This window comes from Lepisma saccharinum, chromosome 26 (assembly GCF_977018435.1).
Source record: "Lepisma saccharinum chromosome 26, izLepSacc3.1, whole genome shotgun sequence".
Classification (NCBI taxonomy): domain Eukaryota; kingdom Metazoa; phylum Arthropoda; class Insecta; order Zygentoma; family Lepismatidae; genus Lepisma; species Lepisma saccharinum.
This window is the reverse complement of record NC_139254.1, coordinates 54,432,073-54,455,088: the sequence shown is the minus strand read 5'-3', so window position 1 is coordinate 54,455,088 and position 23,016 is coordinate 54,432,073. Positions and strand designations below refer to the sequence as shown.

The 23,016-nt window shown below is 39.4% G+C and overlaps 1 protein-coding gene across 2 annotated transcripts in view; it reads right to left on the bottom strand.

Annotated features, from left to right (window-relative positions):
• LOC145979505 (E3 ubiquitin-protein ligase RNF169-like) overlaps positions 1-23,016 on the bottom strand; it is a 92,373-nt gene that overhangs the window by 49,830 nt on the left and 19,527 nt on the right. For both annotated transcript variants that reach the window (XM_083112441.1, XM_083112442.1), the window contains exons 3-4: positions 16,351-16,443; positions 5,789-5,945 (exon numbers count right to left, since the gene is read on the bottom strand). In XM_083112441.1, coding sequence (XP_082968567.1) covers positions 5,789-5,945; positions 16,351-16,443 — 250 coding nt within the window. The remainder of the gene's footprint in view (positions 1-5,788; positions 5,946-16,350; positions 16,444-23,016) is intronic.

The following is a 23,016-nucleotide window of genomic DNA, read 5'->3' as shown; positions in this document are numbered from 1 at the left end:
GTGGCCATACACCGGTACCAGTGGACCCACGCTATGCCAGCTGAAACAACCCCAGAACATGATGCGGCCACCACCATATTTCACTGTGGGCACTACACACTCGGGTAACAGATATTCTCTGGGTAATCGCCATACCCACACTTTCCCATCTCCCCTCTTTACACCAGCGTAGTCTCTGCCCTTTATTGTTTTTTGTTATCAGGGGTTTGTGGGCAGCGGATCGACCATGATAACCGAGCGCATAGGCCTCCTTGCAAAGTGTCTTGGTTGAAACAGTCAAACTGGTCGCACTTTGAAACTCTTCTGCAATCGAATGCATTCGGACGGGTCCTGTTTTTACAAATCTCCCTCTTCAGCACTCTCCTGTCTCGGTCGTCCAATTTCGTGGGTCTTCCAGTTCGTGGTGCATTGCTGCAGTGTCCCTTTTCCTTCCACTTCTTGATGACAAAGGCTACAGTTGATTTAGGGGCCTGTCGAGCATCAGCTATGCTACATATACTCATGCCTCCTATGGAGCAGCCTACTATGATCCCTTTTTCAAACATGCTGAGCTCTTTCCTATCCGGCATTTTATAAGTGAATGATCTGAGAAGCCTTCTACTGCTATATATATATATATATATCCATCTGTACTCTCTTTTCCATGAGGAGTTCGTTTCAGAGTTGAAACCAGGGTGTCCAATGACTTTCTTCCAGATAGTGTATTTTATGCACATGGCCAAAGACTGAGAATAGCATATGACACCTTTTATCCGGCCTACGTTTCTGGAATAAATACCCGAACATAAATTTGTTGACACAAAGGCTCATTTTTGGGCAAAAAATATGTATACTGGCGGAAAACTTAACAATGAATTTATATCAGAAGTGTGCATATAGAGAGTCCTGATAATTCGACATACAGCTGTGTGTATATACAACAACTCAGTCGAACTGCCAGTAGCTATGTGCTGTTTTGATTGATGTGTAACAGTTCTGTCCATGGGGCAGATGCAAATAAAAATATCATTTCTCAGTACAATCTTAGGATTAATATTACCATATTTGATGTTAGTATTTATTTCTTTTTACACATTTTTGAGGAAAAAGCTTTATCACTGAATATTATAATTAATTTACATTACTTCAAATACAAAGTAATACGTAATTCTATTTCAACAAATAACTCACATAATCTAACTGGGAAAGAATACATTTTAATCTTCTTCGTCAAAACCCAAACATTCATCTCCACATCAAAATGAAGGAACTTGAAACCTCTTCTAAATCAGAATCCAAGTCCTAATAGAACAAAATGACCTCTGTACCCTCCAGTGTGTTATTAATGTCACACATCTTAAATGATTTAATCACTGCCTTAGTTTTCACAGCATCCTATGAAGCTTTGACTCATTTACATTTCATATATAAAGAGGAAAACCTTAAATTTCGTATTAAATGAATGGTATATATTGTGCTTTCATTTAAAATAATATTTTTAGTGGAGTGCAAAAATTAATTATAATCCATTTTAATTTCCTTTTTTTGAAGGTAAAGTAAGCGAATAATCTTACCATCCATTTCGATGAAATCGTCCTTGCAACAGCTTCCGCATTGCATAGCTTACTGCCACTTGTACCTGGCTTCACCATTTCACTGACACTCAATACTGTCGTACCCATCACACAATTAAGTTAAAACTATTCTAAAAAACTTCACAATAAAAGTCTAAATCTAGCAGATAAATACACTTTCAACCCAACAGGCATGTCGCTTACAATGCGTTTGTTACTGCGTAAGGCCGGATCGCATTTTTCAAAAATCGCTGCAATGTACTCCAGACACTCATTGAGGGAAGGTGAGGTAGAAGGTGGTTGTTCTTTCTTTCCTCTAAGCTGCACCAAATAAGACAATTGTTGAATGTTTCTTTTAGGGAAAATACAATCGTACAAAATATTAGACATCTTGTCAATAAAGGGACCACATGGTGGCTAATCTAGGAACTTGATAAAATTCAAGTATAATTCCCAGTTTTCAAGGCTAAGTATTTCAGCCTTACGTATTATCGCCTCTCACCGCTCGCACCCATGGACACACAAATATTAACAATATAAACGGTCTGGTCTGCGCAGGGCTTGAAAAATCCCGGTTGCCAGGTCGCCATGGTGACTAAAAATTTCAGCTTGGCGACTATCTTTTGCTGCAATATTGCCGTTTTTTAAGTTTTAGTGTACGAAACTTTCAAGATTGTAAGTTCAAATTGCAGTACAGCATAAGTTAGCAAATTATTTTTTTATCAACGTTGTGAACATTCTATAAAATCAGTAACAATTTCTTACTCTTTGTCCCCCAACCCCCCATTTCCAGCTTTCTCACATAATTTAGCGATGTTTTGAATACGTTGATGCTCAGCTTATAGACAGATTGATTTGCTTTATTTTACTTCGCTTTTTGTGCCACTTTTGGCTAATTTGCAAAGATGGTGATGAATGATGATATGATGAAATTGATGACTGGACATGTACAAACATCAAAGCCCAGTCCGGGATTCGAAACCGGGACCCCTGGCATCGTAGTGCAATGTGCTAACCACTCTGCCACAGGGGCTGGCTCAGCTTCTTATAGAATCCACAATTACTAGTAGGTGGTTTCCTGGAAGCACAGTTGGGTAGGAAAGGCCAAACCTGCAGGTTGCATTGTGATTCATGCAGGTTTTTTAGATTTTTAACTTTTATAACTTTTTTACCTGTGAATAGGTCTGCTGTACAAGTTTTTTTAGGGAACGACTTGGTTTTTACGTACTTCTAATGGCAAAAACTTAATATTTTAAATGTATCCTAACCAACCCTTAACCACAATCCTCATATTACATTTTTGACGCAGTACTATGTCAAGTACTTAGTTTTTTATACGAACCTGAGGAAAGAGATAGTCAATCTCTGAAACGGTGTTCTACAATAAAAGCACTATACTCACATACGTAAGTACAATTTTTAACTTTCCTTTATATTCTGGATTTTGAGTAACACGCGACTAACCTACAAAATGCTCTTGTTTATTCTGTAGTAGAAGAAAGCGAGATGAAAAATTATGTTATGGAATTGAAGGGGTCAGGATGTTATGGTGTAATATTTCTCGGTGTTGTTCGTCACAAAGTGAAAAATCATGGGAAATTGCCATTTCACTTTTTTAGTGTGTTTTTATTATTATTATTATTATTATTATTTTGAAAGAAATCCAACCTGGAAAATTGTAATCGTGCCTGTTGATATATACGTGTTATATGCAGTGACATAGTGAAAACATTTCTTAGCTGAGTTATAGGTGGTGGACATTGAAACTGAAAAACCGGTCATTATAGAACAGGCTGCTCGAGGGCTAGCCTTCATCTCCTGTTGGGTCATGCATAGCGTAGCGAGCATTCAATAGCGTGGGTGTGCACTTGCCAGTCACTTTGGCACACTAGTAACTGGACTGCACGTCGAATTTTCGGTTTCGCACAGTAGAATGGGAGACATATCAGAGTTCCAAAGAGGGCAAATTGTTGGTGCTCGTCTCGCAGGTGCATCAGTAACGGAGACTGCGAATATTTGTAGGATATCATGGGCCACAGTATCAAGGGTCATGGCAGCATACCAGAATGAAGGACGAACCACATCCAGTAAGAGTAACTGTCGGGGAAAGTGGAAGCTGTCTGACAGGGACGTCAGGGTATTGAAGAGGATTGTGTCCAAAAAGGGTAAAGCCACCGCTGCAAAAGTCACCACGGAATTGAATACACACTTAATTGAACCTGTTTCTACCAAAACCATCTGTTGAGAACTTCATAGGGTAAACATCCATGGCAGGGTTGCTGTACAGAAACCTTTGGTCACTAGCACCAATACCAAAAAGCAGGTTGACTGGTGCCAGTAGTGCAAATCGTTGATGTTAAACAACCTGAAACATGTCATGTTTTTGGATGAGTCCACCTTATATTCTTTGTGTTCATGCATGAAGCATTTACAACAGAGTGAATGAAAGTTATCCCCCAGGTCATGATTAGGAGGTTACAGAGTCCTCATGTTGATCATGAAAGATTATGAACGGGTGTTAAAAGGATTTCATTGTTACAAGTCAATTGTGTGCAGATATCTATATTTAATTGTTGGACTGTATTATTCATTTCAAGGTAAGGCAAAGGTAAAGTTCACCCATGTATATAGCACCATGCCATGAGGGCACATTTAGGGGGTTCTCGATCTCTCCTTTTGGAGATGACGTGATTAGCACCATGGTCCAGTCACCTTTACCCCCTCCCACATGTACCGATTCATAAAAGTTCCAACGTTAGATTACCCACCATTCAAATTATCGGTGATGTAAAATCCTTGTCACTATGACATACGTAAATCATATGAATGATACAAATATGCTTTAACTTGTGGATCATATTGTTAGTATCAGTTGTATGACCTTGCTCACTACTTCAACCTGCTGTGTGTAAACTGGCAAAGAGATGTATGGTAAAGAGGTGTACGTAAAGACGTGCAACCAGCTATTCGTTCGGCTGCATATTTGTAAAACTTATTATGAGGGCACTACACGAGGCCACAAACACTCCTGACCAGTGACTTTGATATGGCTGTTCCTATTAGAACAAGAGGAAAAAAACCTCTAGGTATTTTTGAACTTCATAAATGTTTCTAGGTGCACTAAAACCTATGTCGGAAGCTGGTACAAATAATAGAAAGAACTCCTTGAGAATTTAATGAAATTTGCCATATTTGACTGACTGTGTTTTCGTGCACGTAAAGGGGCACTTGGACTCTAATATTTCTCTTACAGTTTCCAGCAACCATTTGATAAAAGAAGGATATAGTTGATTACTTCATTATATTCACCAATCAATCAGTATAAATCTAAAAAGAGTTATTATATGAAGTTGTATATTGTGTATGCTTTCCTATTTCTCTTTAGAAACAGAGTTACTTCCCCCATCATCATGTAATGGGAACATCTATAGCAAAAAGACTGGTACCAGAGATTCCCATTACAATACTTCATATTACGGATGGGACCGATTAATTGGTACTCTATCGGTATCAGCCGATATACGCATATCGGTTTGGTTTGATTGGTTTGATTTGGTGTTTTGAGTCCACTTTATGCACAGTAAGGCTAATCGGGACTGGACCTACAGTTTAAAATGGGATCCAAACCACTTGTGCCTCCACCGGGTAGGCATATCGGTGTATCGGTAAAATTACCGATTATTTTACCAATCCGATATATCAATAAATATCTCATATATTAGTGCAAAATTCTGCCATTTTGTTGTAATTTTTATGGTTAATCTCCATCCCTACTTTCTAAAAAAGTAAATGTCTAAATATGCAACTTCTTTTGCACTGCAGTGACCTTGAAACAATTTTTTAAGGAGGTCAATGAACCTTTCAGTTTCTTCAAGGATCATTTCTAATTTTATATTGGATCAGTAGAATATCGGTTATCGGTATCGGTAAATTTTATATCGGTTCTTTATCGGTATCGGCCAAAATTTCATATCGGCCCATCCCTACTTCATATGAATATTTAGCTTCCTGAACAGGAAACACAAAATTGTACACGGTTTGTTAATAAAGCAAATGCTTCTAGTGCTGGTGGCACATGTCACAGCCAAAGTGTTAAAAAGAACGTTGTAAGCACCAACATTCAAATTTCACTTCAATTTTCACACATTCACTGCTAACGTCAAGAGAACACGTACAGACATGAGCAGGCAAATCTTTTTAAAAGCCTAAAGTTGATTAAAATATACAATACATACCAATAAATGAATCCATGGGACCCGTTACAGTTGTTGATACACTTCGTATTTTCTTGTTTTCTTTGTTGAAGGAGCCCAACTTCACAGGAGCTGAACTTCTTCCCTTCTTCAGGTGCAGAGTTCGGTCTTTGAGGTAATTATTGACAGTTGGCGTGTCCTTCGAAAAATAAGAAAATATGTTAGGTACTATTCTTCATCATATGACAAAAACTCAAATAATTAATCAAAAAGATAAAAAACAGGTTTCTTATATTTTTACACTACAAATTAACACTCTTTAAACACTATTATGAGTATGATAACATTGAAACTTTTCAAACAGTCTTGAAGTTAGAAGAGAATTATGTACAATATCTTAGTGTGTTTTAGAAATAACTTCAGGTACCTAACCTATTATGATTATTAGGTGTAAAAGTGAATCATCACAATATTAGGGATAATAATACACTATTGCTATCAGATCTGAAGGAAAAAAATGTTTTTACTTTATCTTATTAAGATTTATAATTCATATCTAGCAAAGTTAAATATTCAATAATTGTTACGTAGACTATTCGGAACCTTCATTTTGCTGGTATTAACGCATGGGTTACTGCAACATCCTGGCGCATGCACAGAAGTAAGCAGTCATGTGTTAGTTCCAGGGTTGGCATTTTGCCTCGGTTTTTCGAAAAAACATAAAACCCGAAAAAACCTGGGCAAAACTGGGATATATTGTTTTTTTCAGGTTATGTTTATAAATACATATATTTTAAAAATGAAATACATTTTTCTCTGATTGTAATATATTGGAACATTCAATTTGTATTGTTTTAGTTCACAAAATCAAAAACTATTTAATATTTTCTGTTAACATAGTTACGAATTGACAGTCGAGGTCTCACATCTTGAAATGATTAAACAAAACATACATAACCCATGTCGCAACAGACCATAGAGGGCCCAGGACTCCCTACAGACTACCGGCAGCACTCCTATCTGATTCTACTTTGCGGTTGGAGATTGTCCAACGAGTTACGGGGTGACATGTGTTCAGCACGACGAACCCCCAGTCTTCCTTGTAGGTTTTCATGACTGGATTATGCTACTCATTCGCAGCTTCCCATTTTAATCATGATGGTGAGTGTTCTCCAGTCTCATACACAGGCCGAAATCTCCGGGAAAAAAGCTGTTACGTTTCCCCAAGGAGGCTCGAACCTGCACGCGTCTCGTAGCCAGAGCCCAAAGAATGACCGCACAGCCACAGTGCGGGACAAATGATTAAATTATCTAAAATACTATGTTCTGAAAAAATTGACCAAGAGTTTGATTCTACTCTTGCTGGATGGCGTAATAGTTAATATATCTATGATTATTCCCTGGGTTGCGCATTGCAATACTATACTAATGCTTGATAACTGTGGTGGTTTAGTCGACCTCCGTGGCAGAGTGGTTAGCACAGAATTCTGCAATGCCAGGGGCACCGGGTTCGAATCCTGATTCGGGCGAGGATGTTTGTGTTTCGCCAATGAGAATACAGAAAATGGAGAACATTGATGTGTGTGGTAATTGAGAAAATAGAGAGAAAACCGGGTATACTACTGCTTAGGGGTATTAATTTTATTAGAAAAAGGTCGCCAGGCTGTTTGACTGCCATGCAGAATACACGGGTTTGAAGCTTGGGGTGGGTGATCTAAGGTCGGAATTTTCCCGGTCTTGTCCCTGGGACTCACCCAGCCTCAAATCAATGGGGCCAGGGGGAGGGGGGGTAAAGGCGGCCGGAGTTTGGTTCAAAATGTCAGAAATCGAGAATGTCAGGCCCTACCCCATATCCCCTGAATGTGCCTTCATGGCACGGTGCCATATGCACGGGGAACTTACCTTTACCTACTATAGAACATACGGTAGCTGCACACACTTTTAAATCTGCTTCAATACAGTTTGTTCACAGTAGATATATCACAGTTTTGTTTTCCCATTATATTTGTGGATGTTTCAAGTTCAAATATCTCCTCCGTGTATTCTATTAACCATGCCAAAATTATAAGGCTGACATATTTAATTACCTTGGCTGATTTCATCCAAATGGAATACCGCATCCATCCTCCAAAATATCTGGTTGCTATGAAACTAACAGTTCCCATGGACAAAACGTTAGTGACTCCAATTTGGCCCCCAACATACATATGTACTATATTTCTTAAAACATAATTATAAAGCCATAGCTTAAGAAATGCCCTAAAATATTTCTTTTTGAATACTGCTCGCCCTTCTCTCAGGCACCTCCATAAAACAGATATTACGTCTACTTTGAAGATCCAGTCACCACACACTCGTCACTAACTAGCAGACATGAAATTTTTGCATAAAATCATTAATGGCAAAATTAAAACCGAATTCCTAGTAAACCAATTTCATCTACGAGTACCCGCACGGCCAAACCCGCAACTCAAAGCTCTTTCACATTCCCGCTACAAAGCTCTCTCTCTCTTACAGCGGTCTCTTTACTATAGGCTCCTCCACTTATATAATAACCTGCCTGTAAATACCGATATTTTCTTGTCAGAACACAGTTTCCGACAATCGCTAAGAATGTACGTGTAACAATTTCTTTATTTTCGTCTGCCATCTTGTATTGTCTTCTTGTCATTTTTATTTTTTTCTTGTTGCTACAGTTTCAGTATAAAATGGTCTTTCAGTACTGTATCTGAAACTTTAAGGGCATTCGATACAATTTCCACGGGAGTCTTCCCAAGCCCTTCTGTCCATGGCAGTGTGCCAACTTAGCTCTCTTGGAGCCAGATCTGGCTCTTTCGTGCACTCTAGCCGGACCCTGTGGCCGAGTGGTTAGCACATCGTGCTGCGACGCCAAGGGTCCCGGGTTCGAATCCCGCTCGGGCTTGGTTGTTTGCGAATGTCCATTCATCAATTTCATCACTCATCCCCATCTTCAAAAATTAGCCAAGAGGCACAAAACGCGAAGTAAAATAAACTAAATCAATCAATCAATCTTTAGTTCACTCGTTCAGCTGTGAACTGGGACGCCCACCCCCCGTGCCCCACTATGATGCCATCTCTGGTTCCGACCCACATAGACCACCTTTCGTCATAATTATACATTTTGCACGTGACATGATATTGTTATATTGGCTGGATCGCCCCACTCTCTCTTATCTCCCCGGCTACTTCTTTATAGCGCAATGTTAGACGTGAAATTGACATAATATTGTCATCAGAGAATTCTTTACTTTCGATTTCATATCACTATCGATGGATTATTGAGATGCGCGATGCCGCCGGATCTAGATGTTGAAAACTAAGATTAAATTGTCATCAATTTAGAGTTAACTATAATAGCAGTGCCCCAACCCTTTGACAACTAACATTACCCTAGAAGGCACTTTATCCAGCCATCGTAAATCTAGTGCCATGAGAGTCAGTTTTAACTCCATTTAAGGTGAAATTTAGTTCTTTTATGCCCATCAGGTTTGGCAACACTGCCAGGAGGCAAGGAAAAAAGCATTGATCATATGGGAGTATGATTTGATTCATTCTCTTGTGAATATAAAACTTCTGATTGAATAGAAAGATATGTCAATGGGAAGAGGGCAGTTTGAAGATGAATTTCACCAGCGGAAAAGTCGAAACTTCCATTTGATTAGCAGTAACTTGATGTTGAAGTTGATTCCCCATAAGGAATACATGGGATTCCGAAAATTATTATTCATCATATTTTTCAAACATCGTGTTCAGCTTAATAATCAACATAACAAAATGTTTGCACTTGCAACATGGAGAGAAATTCATACTCTTGGATACACCCAGGGTTTGTTTTAGTAGCAGTGCCTATTCGGGCGATACTGAAATAAATGCACAATTGGTGCGTAATTGTATCTCCTCGCCTTAAGTAAATAAATAAGTATATTTTCTTAATGTCTAAAAATGTAGTTTACGCAGATATTTGAAAGTGGCATCAGAATTTGGAGCTACTTCAGAATATGAAAAATCAATTTTTCATCCAGCATCTGAAATGCTTTCAACAAATGCAAATACAAGGGTCGTTCAAGGTTGACCGGGACTTTTATTTCTGCAGAGGAAATAGGTAGCAGAAGAAACACCAAACTATGTCAGTTTTTCAAAGTATTCTCCGTGCGCACCGAGGCACCGTTGCCATCGTTCTGGCAGCTCCCAAATTCCTTTGGCGTAGAAAGAACTTGGTTGTTGTCGTAGCCACTGGAGGACATCGCTCCGCAGTGCTTCGTCTGTCGTGAATTTCTTCCCTCCCAGATGGTCTTTAAGGGGTGCAAACAAATTATAATCACAGCGGGGCTAAATCCGGACTGTAGGGGGGATGGGGCAGAACTTCCCAGCGCATGTCGGCCAGAGTTGTTGTTGTCACATTGGCTGTGTGAGGGCGGGCATTGTCATGGAGAAGAATGACATTTCCAGACAACATCCCAGGTCTTTTCTTGCGAATGGACTTTCGTACAGCACCACTCAACAATGTGGAGTAATACTGGGAATTAATCGTGCTCCCTTTGTCCAGAAAATCCACATGGATAACGCCCTTCATGTCCCAGAAAACACTTGCCATGATCTTTCCAGCGGACGGCTGCATTTTGCTTTTCTTGGGGGGCAGGGAACCTTTATGCCGCCACTCCATGCTGCATCTTTTGGTCTCTGGGGTTGAATTGTGAAACCATGTTTCATCACACATTATGATGGATTGCAACAATTCATCACCTTCTGCTCGAAACCGATTCAGAAGCTGTTCAGAGACCGTCCTGCGTGTCCACTTCTGATGGAATGTCAGCTGGCACGGAACCCACCTTGCACAGATTTTGCGGAAGCGTAAGTGGTCGTGAATGATTGTCTCAACACTCCCGACACTGATATTCACCTTGGCAGCAATATCCCACACTGTTACTCGCCGGTTCTCAAGAATCATTTGCTCAACACGTGCGATATTCACTGGTGTGACTGCAGTCGGGCGAATGTGTCCATGCGCTTCATTTGTCACCAGCTCCCGTCCTTCGCGAAACTGCTCACACCATTCGTACACTCTTGTCCGCGACATCGTTTGTTCACCATACTGTGCTTGCAATCGTCTGAAAATCTCAGCTGGTTTCACTTTCTCCTTCACGAGAAATTTGATTACACACCGCTGCTCCACAGCCACAGACACACTGCTTGCCGCCATGTTCGCTGCAACTGCTGCGCATGCGCGAAATACGTCATGCCGGGCGCTAGTTACTCGCGAAGGAATACATTACGTCACCCGCACGTTTCATCATGATCCGGCTATTCATCAATTTTTTATACGAAAATCCCGGTCAACCTTGAATGACCCTTCTACAAAGTAAAGCCATTCCCTGGGTGTATCTATTTGCAACATGAATTTCAGCTTAAAAACTCTAAATTTGCTACACATATCATGCTCTCAAAATTGGTGACATCCCCCCCCCCCCCTTTCCTAAACCACACACTATATTACAGAGTTTTTATTAAAAACTTCAAGCTCTCGCAAGGCATGTTAAATCAGTCTGTCGTACACCATCTTTAAACATGGTGACAAATTATTCTCAAATACAATATGACACCAATCCTTTAAGTCATCTTGTAACTCTAAAAAAATTGTGATTTTACCACTCCTCTCCTAAACTATGAAATACAATTTTAAAAATTTTACTGCAAAATTGCAGACCGACGAATTATCTACAATGACTGACTGAGTTTACTTCCTTATACTCCGAAAATGCATTGTAGACAATTTTGGGGGAAAAGATAGCATAGCTTAGAGCGTGCGTGCAACAAGAGGAAAATCAGTTTTTCATTCATGATCTTGAAACACTTTCTCCAATTTCACTCACATGTAATACCATTGCAGCCTGTTTTATATTCTGGAATTGTGTGTAATACACACCAAACCTACAAAGTGATATAACTTGCACTGTAAAGTCACAATAAATTTATCAAAACATAATGCACGATTTAGGAGGATCATGGGTGGGGTGGATGGGCAAAGAAAGACAAGTCATCTATTTAGTGACCATAATAACATGTTTCTGCACAATTAGCCTATTCCCATGTTAAGAACGTTAAAAGACTAAAAACCTGTATTTATCACTATGTACAACTTGCAGGTTCAGCTTTTCCTGCTCAACTGTGTGCAAGTTTTTAGAGAACAACGAGTTTTTTTAAATATGTCTGGGGGGGGGGGATTATAATATCTTAAATGTATCCACACCAACCCTTGTCCACAATCCTTTTATTACATTTCGATGTGGTACTATGTTAAGTACCTAGTTTTTATATGAACCTGAAGAGGATAGTTAGTCCCCGTAACGTAGTTCTAAAGAAAGGAAAATAGGAACAACATACTCTCATACGTAAGTACAGTTTTTAACGTCTTTTTATATGGTGCAAGTAATGTCACAATGCTCGAAATTGTAGTGTATAAAAGGTTTGAAAATATCAAAAATGGTTAAATTATGGAAGTATACGTATGCATTGTATTTACTTGAGTACCCAACACCCCCTATTTTAAAGAAGAAAATTAAATTGTGGTAGATTATGAGAGGGCTCGACTTCTTGGGTACAGAGCTTCTAACCACTTATATAACATTTATCCTACATGGGCAAACAACCTATTACATTCAATCAATGCACTGAACTGGGAGGGAGGCAGGGAGGGGTTACTGTCTCAGTGCAAGGCATTGGAAAGAAAACAGAACATTTGCACACATACTAAATTTTGAGAAATGAAATGAATCATTTGAGAAGTGTTTGATTTAATTATACCACAATTATCTTTTTTCTACTTTCACATTTCAATAAAATGTACTCAATTCTCCTTTGTAATGTTTTATGCATGGAAAAATTTATTGTAAAAGTTGATCGTCACAGGTGACACTGTGTGGCTTGTCCACATATGGAAGTGACATATCTTTTTTCAAAATTATAAGCTTTGTTTGTTCAATGTTTTATCTAAATATTTCAGACCCTTTTGAATTTTTGTTTCTTTGATATATGATTGTATTATTTCTGTTAAAAGTCTATTTCTAGCATGATTTGAGAAAAAAATATCCTGTGACGTGTACCACATTAATTATTTTGAGTATTATAAGCTTGGCTAAGCCCTTATTTTACAAGTTTTCTCAAACTGTTGACAATTCTAGAACCGCACAATTATTTAAAGCAATAATTTATAACATTTTCTGAAGAAATCCACATTTTGAGTGGGTTTTTCGAGGGAAAACTAACGGTTGACTTCCCCGGCTCCCAAGCAAGAAGCAAACTTGGCAAGAGCATTTACAAACATATAAACTTTTACACACATATTTTCCATTTTACAGCTGTGCACGTTAGAAGCCACACAGCTACCCCTACTTTAATATAATAAAGTTGAAAATTAGCAATTAAGAAAAAGAAAGAGATGGAAATACTAAAAGCTGTGTGTGGGGAGAGGGGGGGGTAAAGCGAAAATAAATATTTATTTAATGAAAAGACCCACCAAAAGACCCAGTTATTTCCTCTTCATATGAAAACTTCAGCTATATTTAACAAGAGACACAGACTCGCTTTATCTATTACTGCATTATGAACTGCATTTGGCAGACTAGCGAGGCTCTCGCAGCCAGTATAATTTCATAAGGGACTTCTGCTGTCGTCCCTATACATTTGTGATTGTCCCTTTATTCATCTTATCTCACTACTATTCATCCTCATCTTCACAATTAGCCAAAGTGGCTGAAAAGTGATACAATATCAAATAAATAGCAAAAACTTTTGACCACGAGTATAATTTCTTGACCTACTTGTTCATTTCTTTACTTTTCCTTAACTTTCATGAATTTCGTGACACCGTGGCACAACATAATTCGACACAAGTACAAGTAAAATTCAGCAATGAAAAAAACAAGACATCTAGCAGTTGAAATTTGAAACACGTGATTACAACATACAAGCACAAGAGATGATGTGACTACGAGGGCCACTATTTATATTTTGAGCCTTGGCAACACTGATTGAAGTTAGGCGCGATTTGACGTTTGCACAGAATCGTCTGGCATTATTGACCATAACGTACTTCAAATGTTTTGTCAATAGCTTCATTTGTGTTGTTTATGTTGCCTTGGAGATTGCGCGACAACAATAAAATGGAATTAACTCGTGAACATTTTCGTGCGATGATTCTTTACGATTTTCGACGTGGATTATCAAGACAAGAGTGCATCGATCAACTTACTTCCACATTTGGCGATGAAGCCCCATCCTTTGCCACTGTGAAATGCTGGTATAATGAATTTAATCGTGGCCGTCATTCGCTCACCGACGAGATTCGCGATGGTCGTCCAAAATCAGTTGTCGTTCAAGAAAACATTGATGCTGTGCAAAACCTAATACTGCAAGATCGTCACGTGACATACTGTGAGATTGAGGCAACCATAGGCATTAGTTCCACCAGCATATATAAAATATTACGTGATCATTTAGCTGTCAGAAAGGTATGTTCTCGTTGGATCCCACACAATTTGACAAAAACTCAAAAAGACGCTCGGGTCAATTGGTGCAAACAAATGCTCAATAAATACAATCGTGGTGCTTCAAAAAACGTATATAAGATTGTAACAGGTGACGAATCATGGATATATGCATATGAGCCGGAACGTAAACAGCAGTCGACTGTATGGGTGTTTCAAGATGAACCCAATCCAACAAAAGTTGTTCGCGCTCGAAGCACATCGAAACAAATGGTCGCCTGTTTTTTCGGGAAAACTGGTCATGTGGCAACTGTGCCTTTAGAGGAACGTAGAACGGTCAACTCTGAATGGTACACAACAATTTGTTTGCCAGAGGTCTTCGGTCAAATACGGAAAACAAACAAACGCCGTCGGATCATTCTTCATCAAGACAATGCCAGCTGTCACACATCTCGTCTAACAACCGACTTTATGAACAGTCAAAAAATCGAATTGATGGGTCATCTGCCGTACAGTCCTGATTTGGCACCCAATGACTTCTTCTTGTTCCCGAATGTCAAGAATAAATTGCGTGGACAACGATTTTCGTCGGCGGAAGATGCCGTTGATGCGTTCAAAAACCATATTATGGAGGTGTCTCAAGAAGATTGGAAAAACTGCTTTGACAAATGGTTCGAACGAATGCAAAAGTGTATTGACCATAAAGGAGAATACTTCGAAAAACAATATAGCAGTTTCCAATGCCAAATTCCTGTTTTTTCATTGTTAGGCTCAAAATATAAATAGTGACCCTCGTATATATTCACAATACAAGTGTATAGAGAACAACAGGCTATCCCAACTTTATATGTCAGTACTTGCATGATATGAGACTTGTCGCTCATCCGAAATGAGTTCATGGAAGTTGTGCATGGCTAGGGGTTAGATTACAATTGAAATGTGTTAAAAAACGACACTGATACCAAAACCATGGATACTTGCTACTGAAAACTAAAACATTGGTAGAATGAATGAATGAATTTAAATGATTGGGTGCGTCGGCACTGTAGGCCATTTTGCACCCTTCATTCTGACTGAAAAAATTTAAAACAAGAGGTGTAAAAAGCCGCTTGGAAAAATAAAAGTGCAAGGCTGAAAAGGGACCTGCACAAGACAAACACAACACATTAAAAAGTTGGAAAATACTAAAAGCCTCCTTAAAGACAGTGGAAGATACCAGCTCTTTGCAAAAAGCTAAAAACCTTTGATAAAATACTGGTATCATCTCCCAACAGAGACGATGAACAACGGGAAAGCTTGATAGTTTGCCAGAGGTAAGCAAGATCGGCACATTCAACAAGAATATGCCAAATAATTAAACCTACATTACAAACACGACACAGCGGAGGGTCCTGCCCTTGTAGCAAGTGACTATGGGTTAGACAGCTGTGTCCAATACGCAACCTGGTTAGAAGAACTTCTTCTCAGCGAGATGGATGGGACGAAGAACGCCGAGCACCTATGGTGGGCTTAATAGCATGAAGCTTGTTCCCAGTGACCGCTTCTCACTCTTCCTGCCAAGTGTCAAGAAGGCTACAACGAAACACATTCTGCAGGTTGCTGGCTGGCAGAAGGTGGACGAGAACTTCACCATCTGCATCAGCAGACTTGGCGACAGCATGAGCTGCTTCGTTCCCCTATATGCCCACGTGACTAGGGACGGGCAACAGAACCGGACATCAGCACTGGCAGAAAAGGACACGAGCCATGCAGATGCACTGCAATACTGGATGCCGGGAATTCAGCGAATCCAGTCTGCAACATGCTGGTCGAATCACTGCACACAAGGACTTTCTTCAGGCCATTCACGTCAGCAAAGTCCAGTGTATAGATGGAACAGGCAGGATGTAACGAGTAACTAGAACTTTGAGAGCCTAGGACGAAGGCGCAACCAACTGATTCAACTGACTTGGACCCACATTAAAATTGGGATACTGCAAGTGAAGAGTAGTATATCAGTTGTAACAAAGATCACATCTTTGAGATGTCTCACAATGACCATTACACTATGAAATAACTTGTAAAAAAACACTCCTCACTAATTCAAAAGCACATTAATACCTGCATATTTATTTCCCTCGCTATCTTTTCATCTGCTTCAGCTAGCAATTCTAATGTTCTTCTTTCTTCCATCGCTTGAGCCTCCTCTTCTTCCTAAAATTGTACAATCGCATTACAAAAATGACATGCCAAAATAACATAAAAAGCTAAAATTAAAAGTACAAGAAAGCAATCCTTCTATGAAAATAGCAATACATTCAGGTTTATTACATGCACAAGCCATCTTAATTTTTTTAAAAAAAAGCATTAAACAAAGAATGGTAGTTATTGCTACAAAAGGGAGATAAAAAAGTTTGTTTTTAAGTGTGGTTTAAGCTTAGATAGGCTAATTTGGGCTAGACCTACAGATTAAAGTGTACTGGTGTACTGTACACAACTTGTATTTTAAAATATCATTTTTAATGATATTTTTATTATTATTATTATTTTTTTTTTTTTAAAAAAAAAACATGCTCAAAATGGATGTTTGTGAGTGTCCATTCATCAATTTTATAATATCATCACTCATTCCTATCTTCGCAAATTAGCCAAAAGTGGCAAAAAAGCGAAGTAAAATAAATCAATCAATCAATGGAAGGCAACATGCAACTGTAACATGAATTGGGGCCAAACCTGAGTCTAATACCAAGTGCCACACAATGTTCATGATGTTTGCAATACTATATTCACTACTCACTACTAGGGATGGCCAAATCCAGATATCGGACATTCTGATATCCAGATTATCTGAAATGTCTGGATATCCGAATGTGTCCATTATCCAGACAGCTTTATCGTTTATCCATTTTACGGGCTATCCACATATTCTTTTATTCGTCATTTTCACATTTCACTGTACAGTTTTCTACAAATCTTCATCAATTCTGTTCCATTCGGGTATCTGGATTATCCCAATATCCAAATTATCCATTGGATCCGAAATGGATATTGGATAATTTGCAATCCCGATATCCCTTGGCTGGCCATCCCTACAACACTACAGAGGTTGTTCGCTTTATATCCGACCATTGTCGATTCGGTGCTGCCACCTGGCGTATCATGCTGGAACTATGGGTCTGCTGGCGGGAGCAGTGTTGTGTCTGACCTTGTGGGTGCGTGAGTGTTGGTAGTGCATGTTATCAAATGGCACCGAAAATCAACCGGTATTGGGAGGGTTACGTAATGACCCTTTTCCATGCTAAGTTTTCATACGTACGCATTGTGAAACAGTGTCGGGAGAATGGGTTAACACTCGGGGTGACTACTGCGACAGCTATTGTGGCCCGCTACACACAACAGGCTCTCCTTGCGAAACATTCACTCGCGAAAACCACCAGGAGAAGGGCTGCAAGCAAAGTGTCACCCGTAGTGCTAAGGGGGATCCATCGATTGGCGTGCCAAGAAAATCCCCCGACTCAACGTGATATGGCCCACAGATTTCACCTCGTGCCATCAACTGTGAACAAAACAATTCACAAGCGCCTCAGGTTGAAGTGTGTGCAGCAGGCCCGTATACACCACCTTCTACCACGTCACATTGCCGAACGTAAGACGAACTGCAGGAAAAGTACCTGGCGGGTTCCAAATGGAAGAAAGTTGTCACAATGGATGAATCATATGTCCATCTCACTGCTGGTGATCACATTCAGGCAATCACATAACGTGACATTGACGGCAAGGGGTGCAGCAACTTTGTTCGTCAGTGCAGGGAAAGTTTCCCTCGTGGCTATATGGTTGTGATGGGATTCGGATATGAGGGTAAGTTGATACGCAAGGTGGACAAAAACGTGACGGTGAATGCCAGACACTTCCAAGACTCTATTCTGACACCTATCTATCGGAGAGACATCCCAAAATTTTATGGAATGGACGCAAACCAGGTGATGATCCATATGGACAAGGCTTCGAGTCATACCGCCAGAACATCACTACGTTTTTATCAGGAAATGGCAGAGGAATTAGGAATTCGTGTCATTCCCTTTGAAGACATTCCTGTGAAAAGCCCAGATGCCAGTCCAATGGACTTTTGCGCATTTGAACTGTTGAAACGTCATCTTCAACATCACCGCCCACGCACCATGGATGGTCTATGGAAAGCTTGCAGGGAGGAGTGGGACAGAATTTCCATGCCTGTTCTTCGCCAGAGCTTGCTGCAATGGAAACTGCGATGTTGGGCGATAGTCCACAATGCTGGGGGTCCAATAGAACATGATCGGTGGTGGCGGCGCGGTATCTCTTAAGGTGAGTACCCGTCTCAAACATGGTCGGATATAAAGCGAACAACCTTCTGTATACATGAGCCTAACTAGATGGCATAGTGGCTAAAGTTATCACTTCCTAATCAAGGGATCCCACAGTTGATTTCATCTGTATGCACATGTGTAGTGGTTCAAATCCAAATTTAAACTGCATGTTCAGTACCAATTAGCCTACAAGTGGATTACCACAAATTTGCCTTTGTTTACACACCAAGGCCATACTAAGAGAAAAGATCTAGCTAATGTTGGAATAATCATGCCACAGGATCTCAGGGGTGATTTATTGTTGCCGTTCACATCATGTAAACATGAGAGGGATAATAATTTGGGAAACCAACTTATGCAGACAAATATTTCGTGTAATGTGAGAATGAGGCTACGTTCCAGGATTCTTCAACTATTTAAATGGTTAGAAATGGTGTCCCAGACATTTTTTTAGGAAGATGTTGCTTTTTATATAGTGAAGAGTGATACCGAGCAAAATCTGGAAAACCTCTACTTATCTACCTCTCCACACTGATCAACGACCCGATCATTCAACGACAAAGCTGCATACCGCTGAGTATGTAATCCTGGCCTCACATCCTTTGGGGACTTTCCTTGGAGGATAGAGGCTTTAACCTCTCGATGAGGGGTCAGGGACATGGGAAAGTAAGAAAAGTATAAAATGTCCCAAACAGTAAAACATACTCTGTCTTGAACCAGAATTCATCGATTATAGTGGGCATTGTGGAGTGGCAGTTCGAGGAGGCGTATAACTTAAGGTGCGAGATGCCTCAGTGAGTTGTACCTCGAAACCAGGACCTTACATTGAGCATCATGACGATCGGGTCACTGTAAGTGTGGAGAGAGCTGCGCTCTGGCAACCCTCTTCTTGACAGAGTAGGCCAATTAACTCATAAAATGAAAACCTCTAGCTTTACGAAATTTGCTACAGTCCCTTGTGACTCAAACGATTCCCAAGCTAATCAACGAGTCACACTTCAATAGATTGATTTTTATTTCATGCACACATCAGCACATAGGCTATTTTTGCATGTCGTGCAATATGGGGATATTCGAGGATTTGTTTTGAGTTAACTTTATGCACAGAAGGCTAATTGGGACTGGAGGTACAGTTGTTTAAAGTGGGATCCAAACTACTGTGTGCCTCCACAGGGTATTGAACCTGGGACCTCTTGATTATAAGGCGATAATAGGGATATGTTCCTCAACTGAAACACATTTATTTATTTATTTAGTCTTCTTTTACATGGCGAAGTTAAGGCTATGGAGCCTTTTCTTCCACTTGACCATGTTTACAAAAAAAATTGAATGTGAAATAATTAAAATATTGAAAAAGAAAGAAAGAAAAAATATATATATAAAAATTACAGAGAAATAAAAAATACATATAAGAATGGTAATCTAACCTATAGATATAGGCACACACACACTCACACATACATATTCTTGCTGACACACGTACAAGCAAATACATAACACTACACTTACTTAAGCACAGTCCAACATTAAACTTACTTTAACACAGTCCAAAATGGTATACTTGGACGATAATTCATCTTAACTATTACGTTAAATAATTTTTGTGCCTTACGTCCTTCTATCATTCTCTGCACCCGCCATATGATTAGAGAAATCAAACATTTAATTTTCATTATATAATATGTGTAACTTTAACAATTTTTTGAACGTCACAATTGCGGAAGAGACATGAATTTCAGGTGGCAACTTGTTCCAAACGCCTGCTGAGGTAACAGTAAAAGAATTTGCATAAAAGTTGGATTTGTGGAGTGGAATGGAGAGCAAAGATCTTTCGTGCGATCTGGTGTTGCGGCTGTGAAAGTCTGAAAGATGTTGAAATCGGTTATAGAGATATTGCGGGTCTTTTATTTGGAGGATTTTGTACAGTAAAATTAACTTATGACAATTACGTTTATCGCTCAATTTAAGCCACTCGACCTTCGCAAAGTACGATGTCATATAAGTATAAGTACGATATAATATTTTAGATCGAAAACGAAAATAATGCAGGCATTTTGAATTCGCTGCAGTCGTTTAGCTTGCTCGTGATTGACATCCAAGAAAGCAATATCGCAATAGTCAACAATGGGAAAGACAAGAGACTGGACCAGTTTAATTTTTATGCGTTCAGGGAGGAAGTATTTGAGCCGATAAAGTGAATGAAATGCACCGGTAGATCTTCTAGATACTGAGTTAACGTGCTCTGCCCAGGTGAGATGGTGGTTGAGTATCACACTAAGATTCTTAACAGTAGTGCTGAAGGGCAGATGCGTATCATTTACGTTGAGTCTAGGGTGGCTAGATTTATCTATTTTGCTCAAAATTCTAGGGGAACCTACAAGAATACACTGGGTTTTAGTCGGGTTTAGAAGTAAGCCATGGTGTGCGAACCAAGTACTTATTTGTTTAAGGTCATTGTTCACAATTTCTATTACATGCAGTATTTCTTGCGGGGGGGAATGAGAAATATAACTGAAAATCATCAGCATAGATATGGTATTTACAGCAGTTAAGCACCGTCGGGAGGTCATTTATGTACAGAGCAAATAAGAGGGGGCCGAGTACAGTGCCTTGAGGGACACTACAAGGAATGTTTTTCCACGATGATTTCCCATATAGGTCAATGACACATCGTTGACGTTCTTGTAGATAGGAGCAGAACCAATTAACCACTGAGTCGGAAAAATTTAATATCGATGATAATTTAGGGAGTAGAATTTCATGATCAATGGTTTGGAAAGCTTTTGTAAAGTCTAGAAGTACCAGAATCGTAAGTTGTTTATTGTCCATGGCTAGCCTTATGTCATCGGTTACATTGACAAGAGCCATGCAAGTGCTGTGGTTACTTCGAAAGCCAGACTGAAAAGGATCTATTAAATTATTTTGCATTAGAAAGTCCCGGGTTTGATCGCTAACGAGATGCTCTAGAGCTTTAGACAAGGCTGGGAGGCTGCTGATTGGTCGATAATCATTGACGTTTATTATGTTGTTTGTTTTATGTATAGGGCATACCAGGGTGAGTTTCCAAAACGAGGGAAATGCACTAGTAATTAAAGAAAAATTAAAATATGAGTGATACGAGTTTGAGGATGGGCACCTAACAAGCAAATGAAATATGTCTCTTAAAAACTTCCTTACTCAATTTTCGAAACTAATTCATTACTGTATATGATTTCCTCTGGGGGTTGCACCATGTTGGAAGTTTTACCACAGGGCTGGATCTACGGGCAAAGTAACACGATTGTGCTTTGTACAAATCCTTTAATGTGGTTAACTATACTACAATAATGATAAGACGTTTGCACACATGAATCACAAATGCCTAAATCCAAGTGGGCTGATTTAATGGGAAATGTTTTTCTTGCAGCTGCGAGCGACATGCACCATCCCATTAAAGTAACTCTCCCAGAATTTCATGTTCTAACAAAGAAGTTCCAGCACGAGGAAAATAAAATATATTAAGAGCGAAAAGCAAAATCACATTGAATCTTAAACAATTACTTAACAAGAACGAACTGTACGGTTTCCGGGGACTAAAATCTCCGTACCTACATCCCTCTTTTCTATTTTGTCCCTGTCATTTGATCGAGTTGCATGGGCAGTTCCATGAGCCACTTGGCTGGCATCAAGCACACATATATGTAGTGATTTGACTGCCCTTGCACTGTACAGTGCACATGGCAACATTTTTAAAAACACACTGAATCAGGGTAGCTAAGATTTTTTAATTATGAAATTCCCCGACATTTCCAGGTTTTCCAGTCCAAAAATGAAATTTTTCCAGACATGTTTTATCATCATGATTCTTGCTTAATTGGACCTTGTGTTTTTCAATTAAATATACAGGGTGTCATTTTAATGGCGCCCACGGACCACGGAAACGTATAGAGGACATCAAAACAAACAACATTTCTCAGTAACATTTTTCTCGTTGGTGCGTCGTTTCGGCGCTACAGTCGTTCAAAAAAGCCCGTTTTGCCGCCTGAATGCTGGCAACCACACACAACATTTGATTGCATTTGTGACGTCATATCCCATCGTGAAGCGATACGTTCCAGGGTTGCCAGGAACACACATACTCAGTGAAAAATGACATAGCTACAATCAGCCACATTATGTACCGTAACACAAAACGAGAAAACACGTTCTGTAACCTAACAGGAAGTAAACAAACGATACGAAAAATGGTAGAAAGAAAATAGAATTCAAGTGGAAGTGGTCATATCGAATTTTGTCTCAGCTTACATGTCAAATATTTGCAAATCTAGTTACCAAGTTGGCATCTACAATTTAGTCTATCCACTTCGTCCTTCTGATACTAGTTGTCTGTGACACACTGAACAGATGACAAAATAGAAATGAAAGAACTCAAAATTCCAAACGTAAGGAACAGATAATATAATGT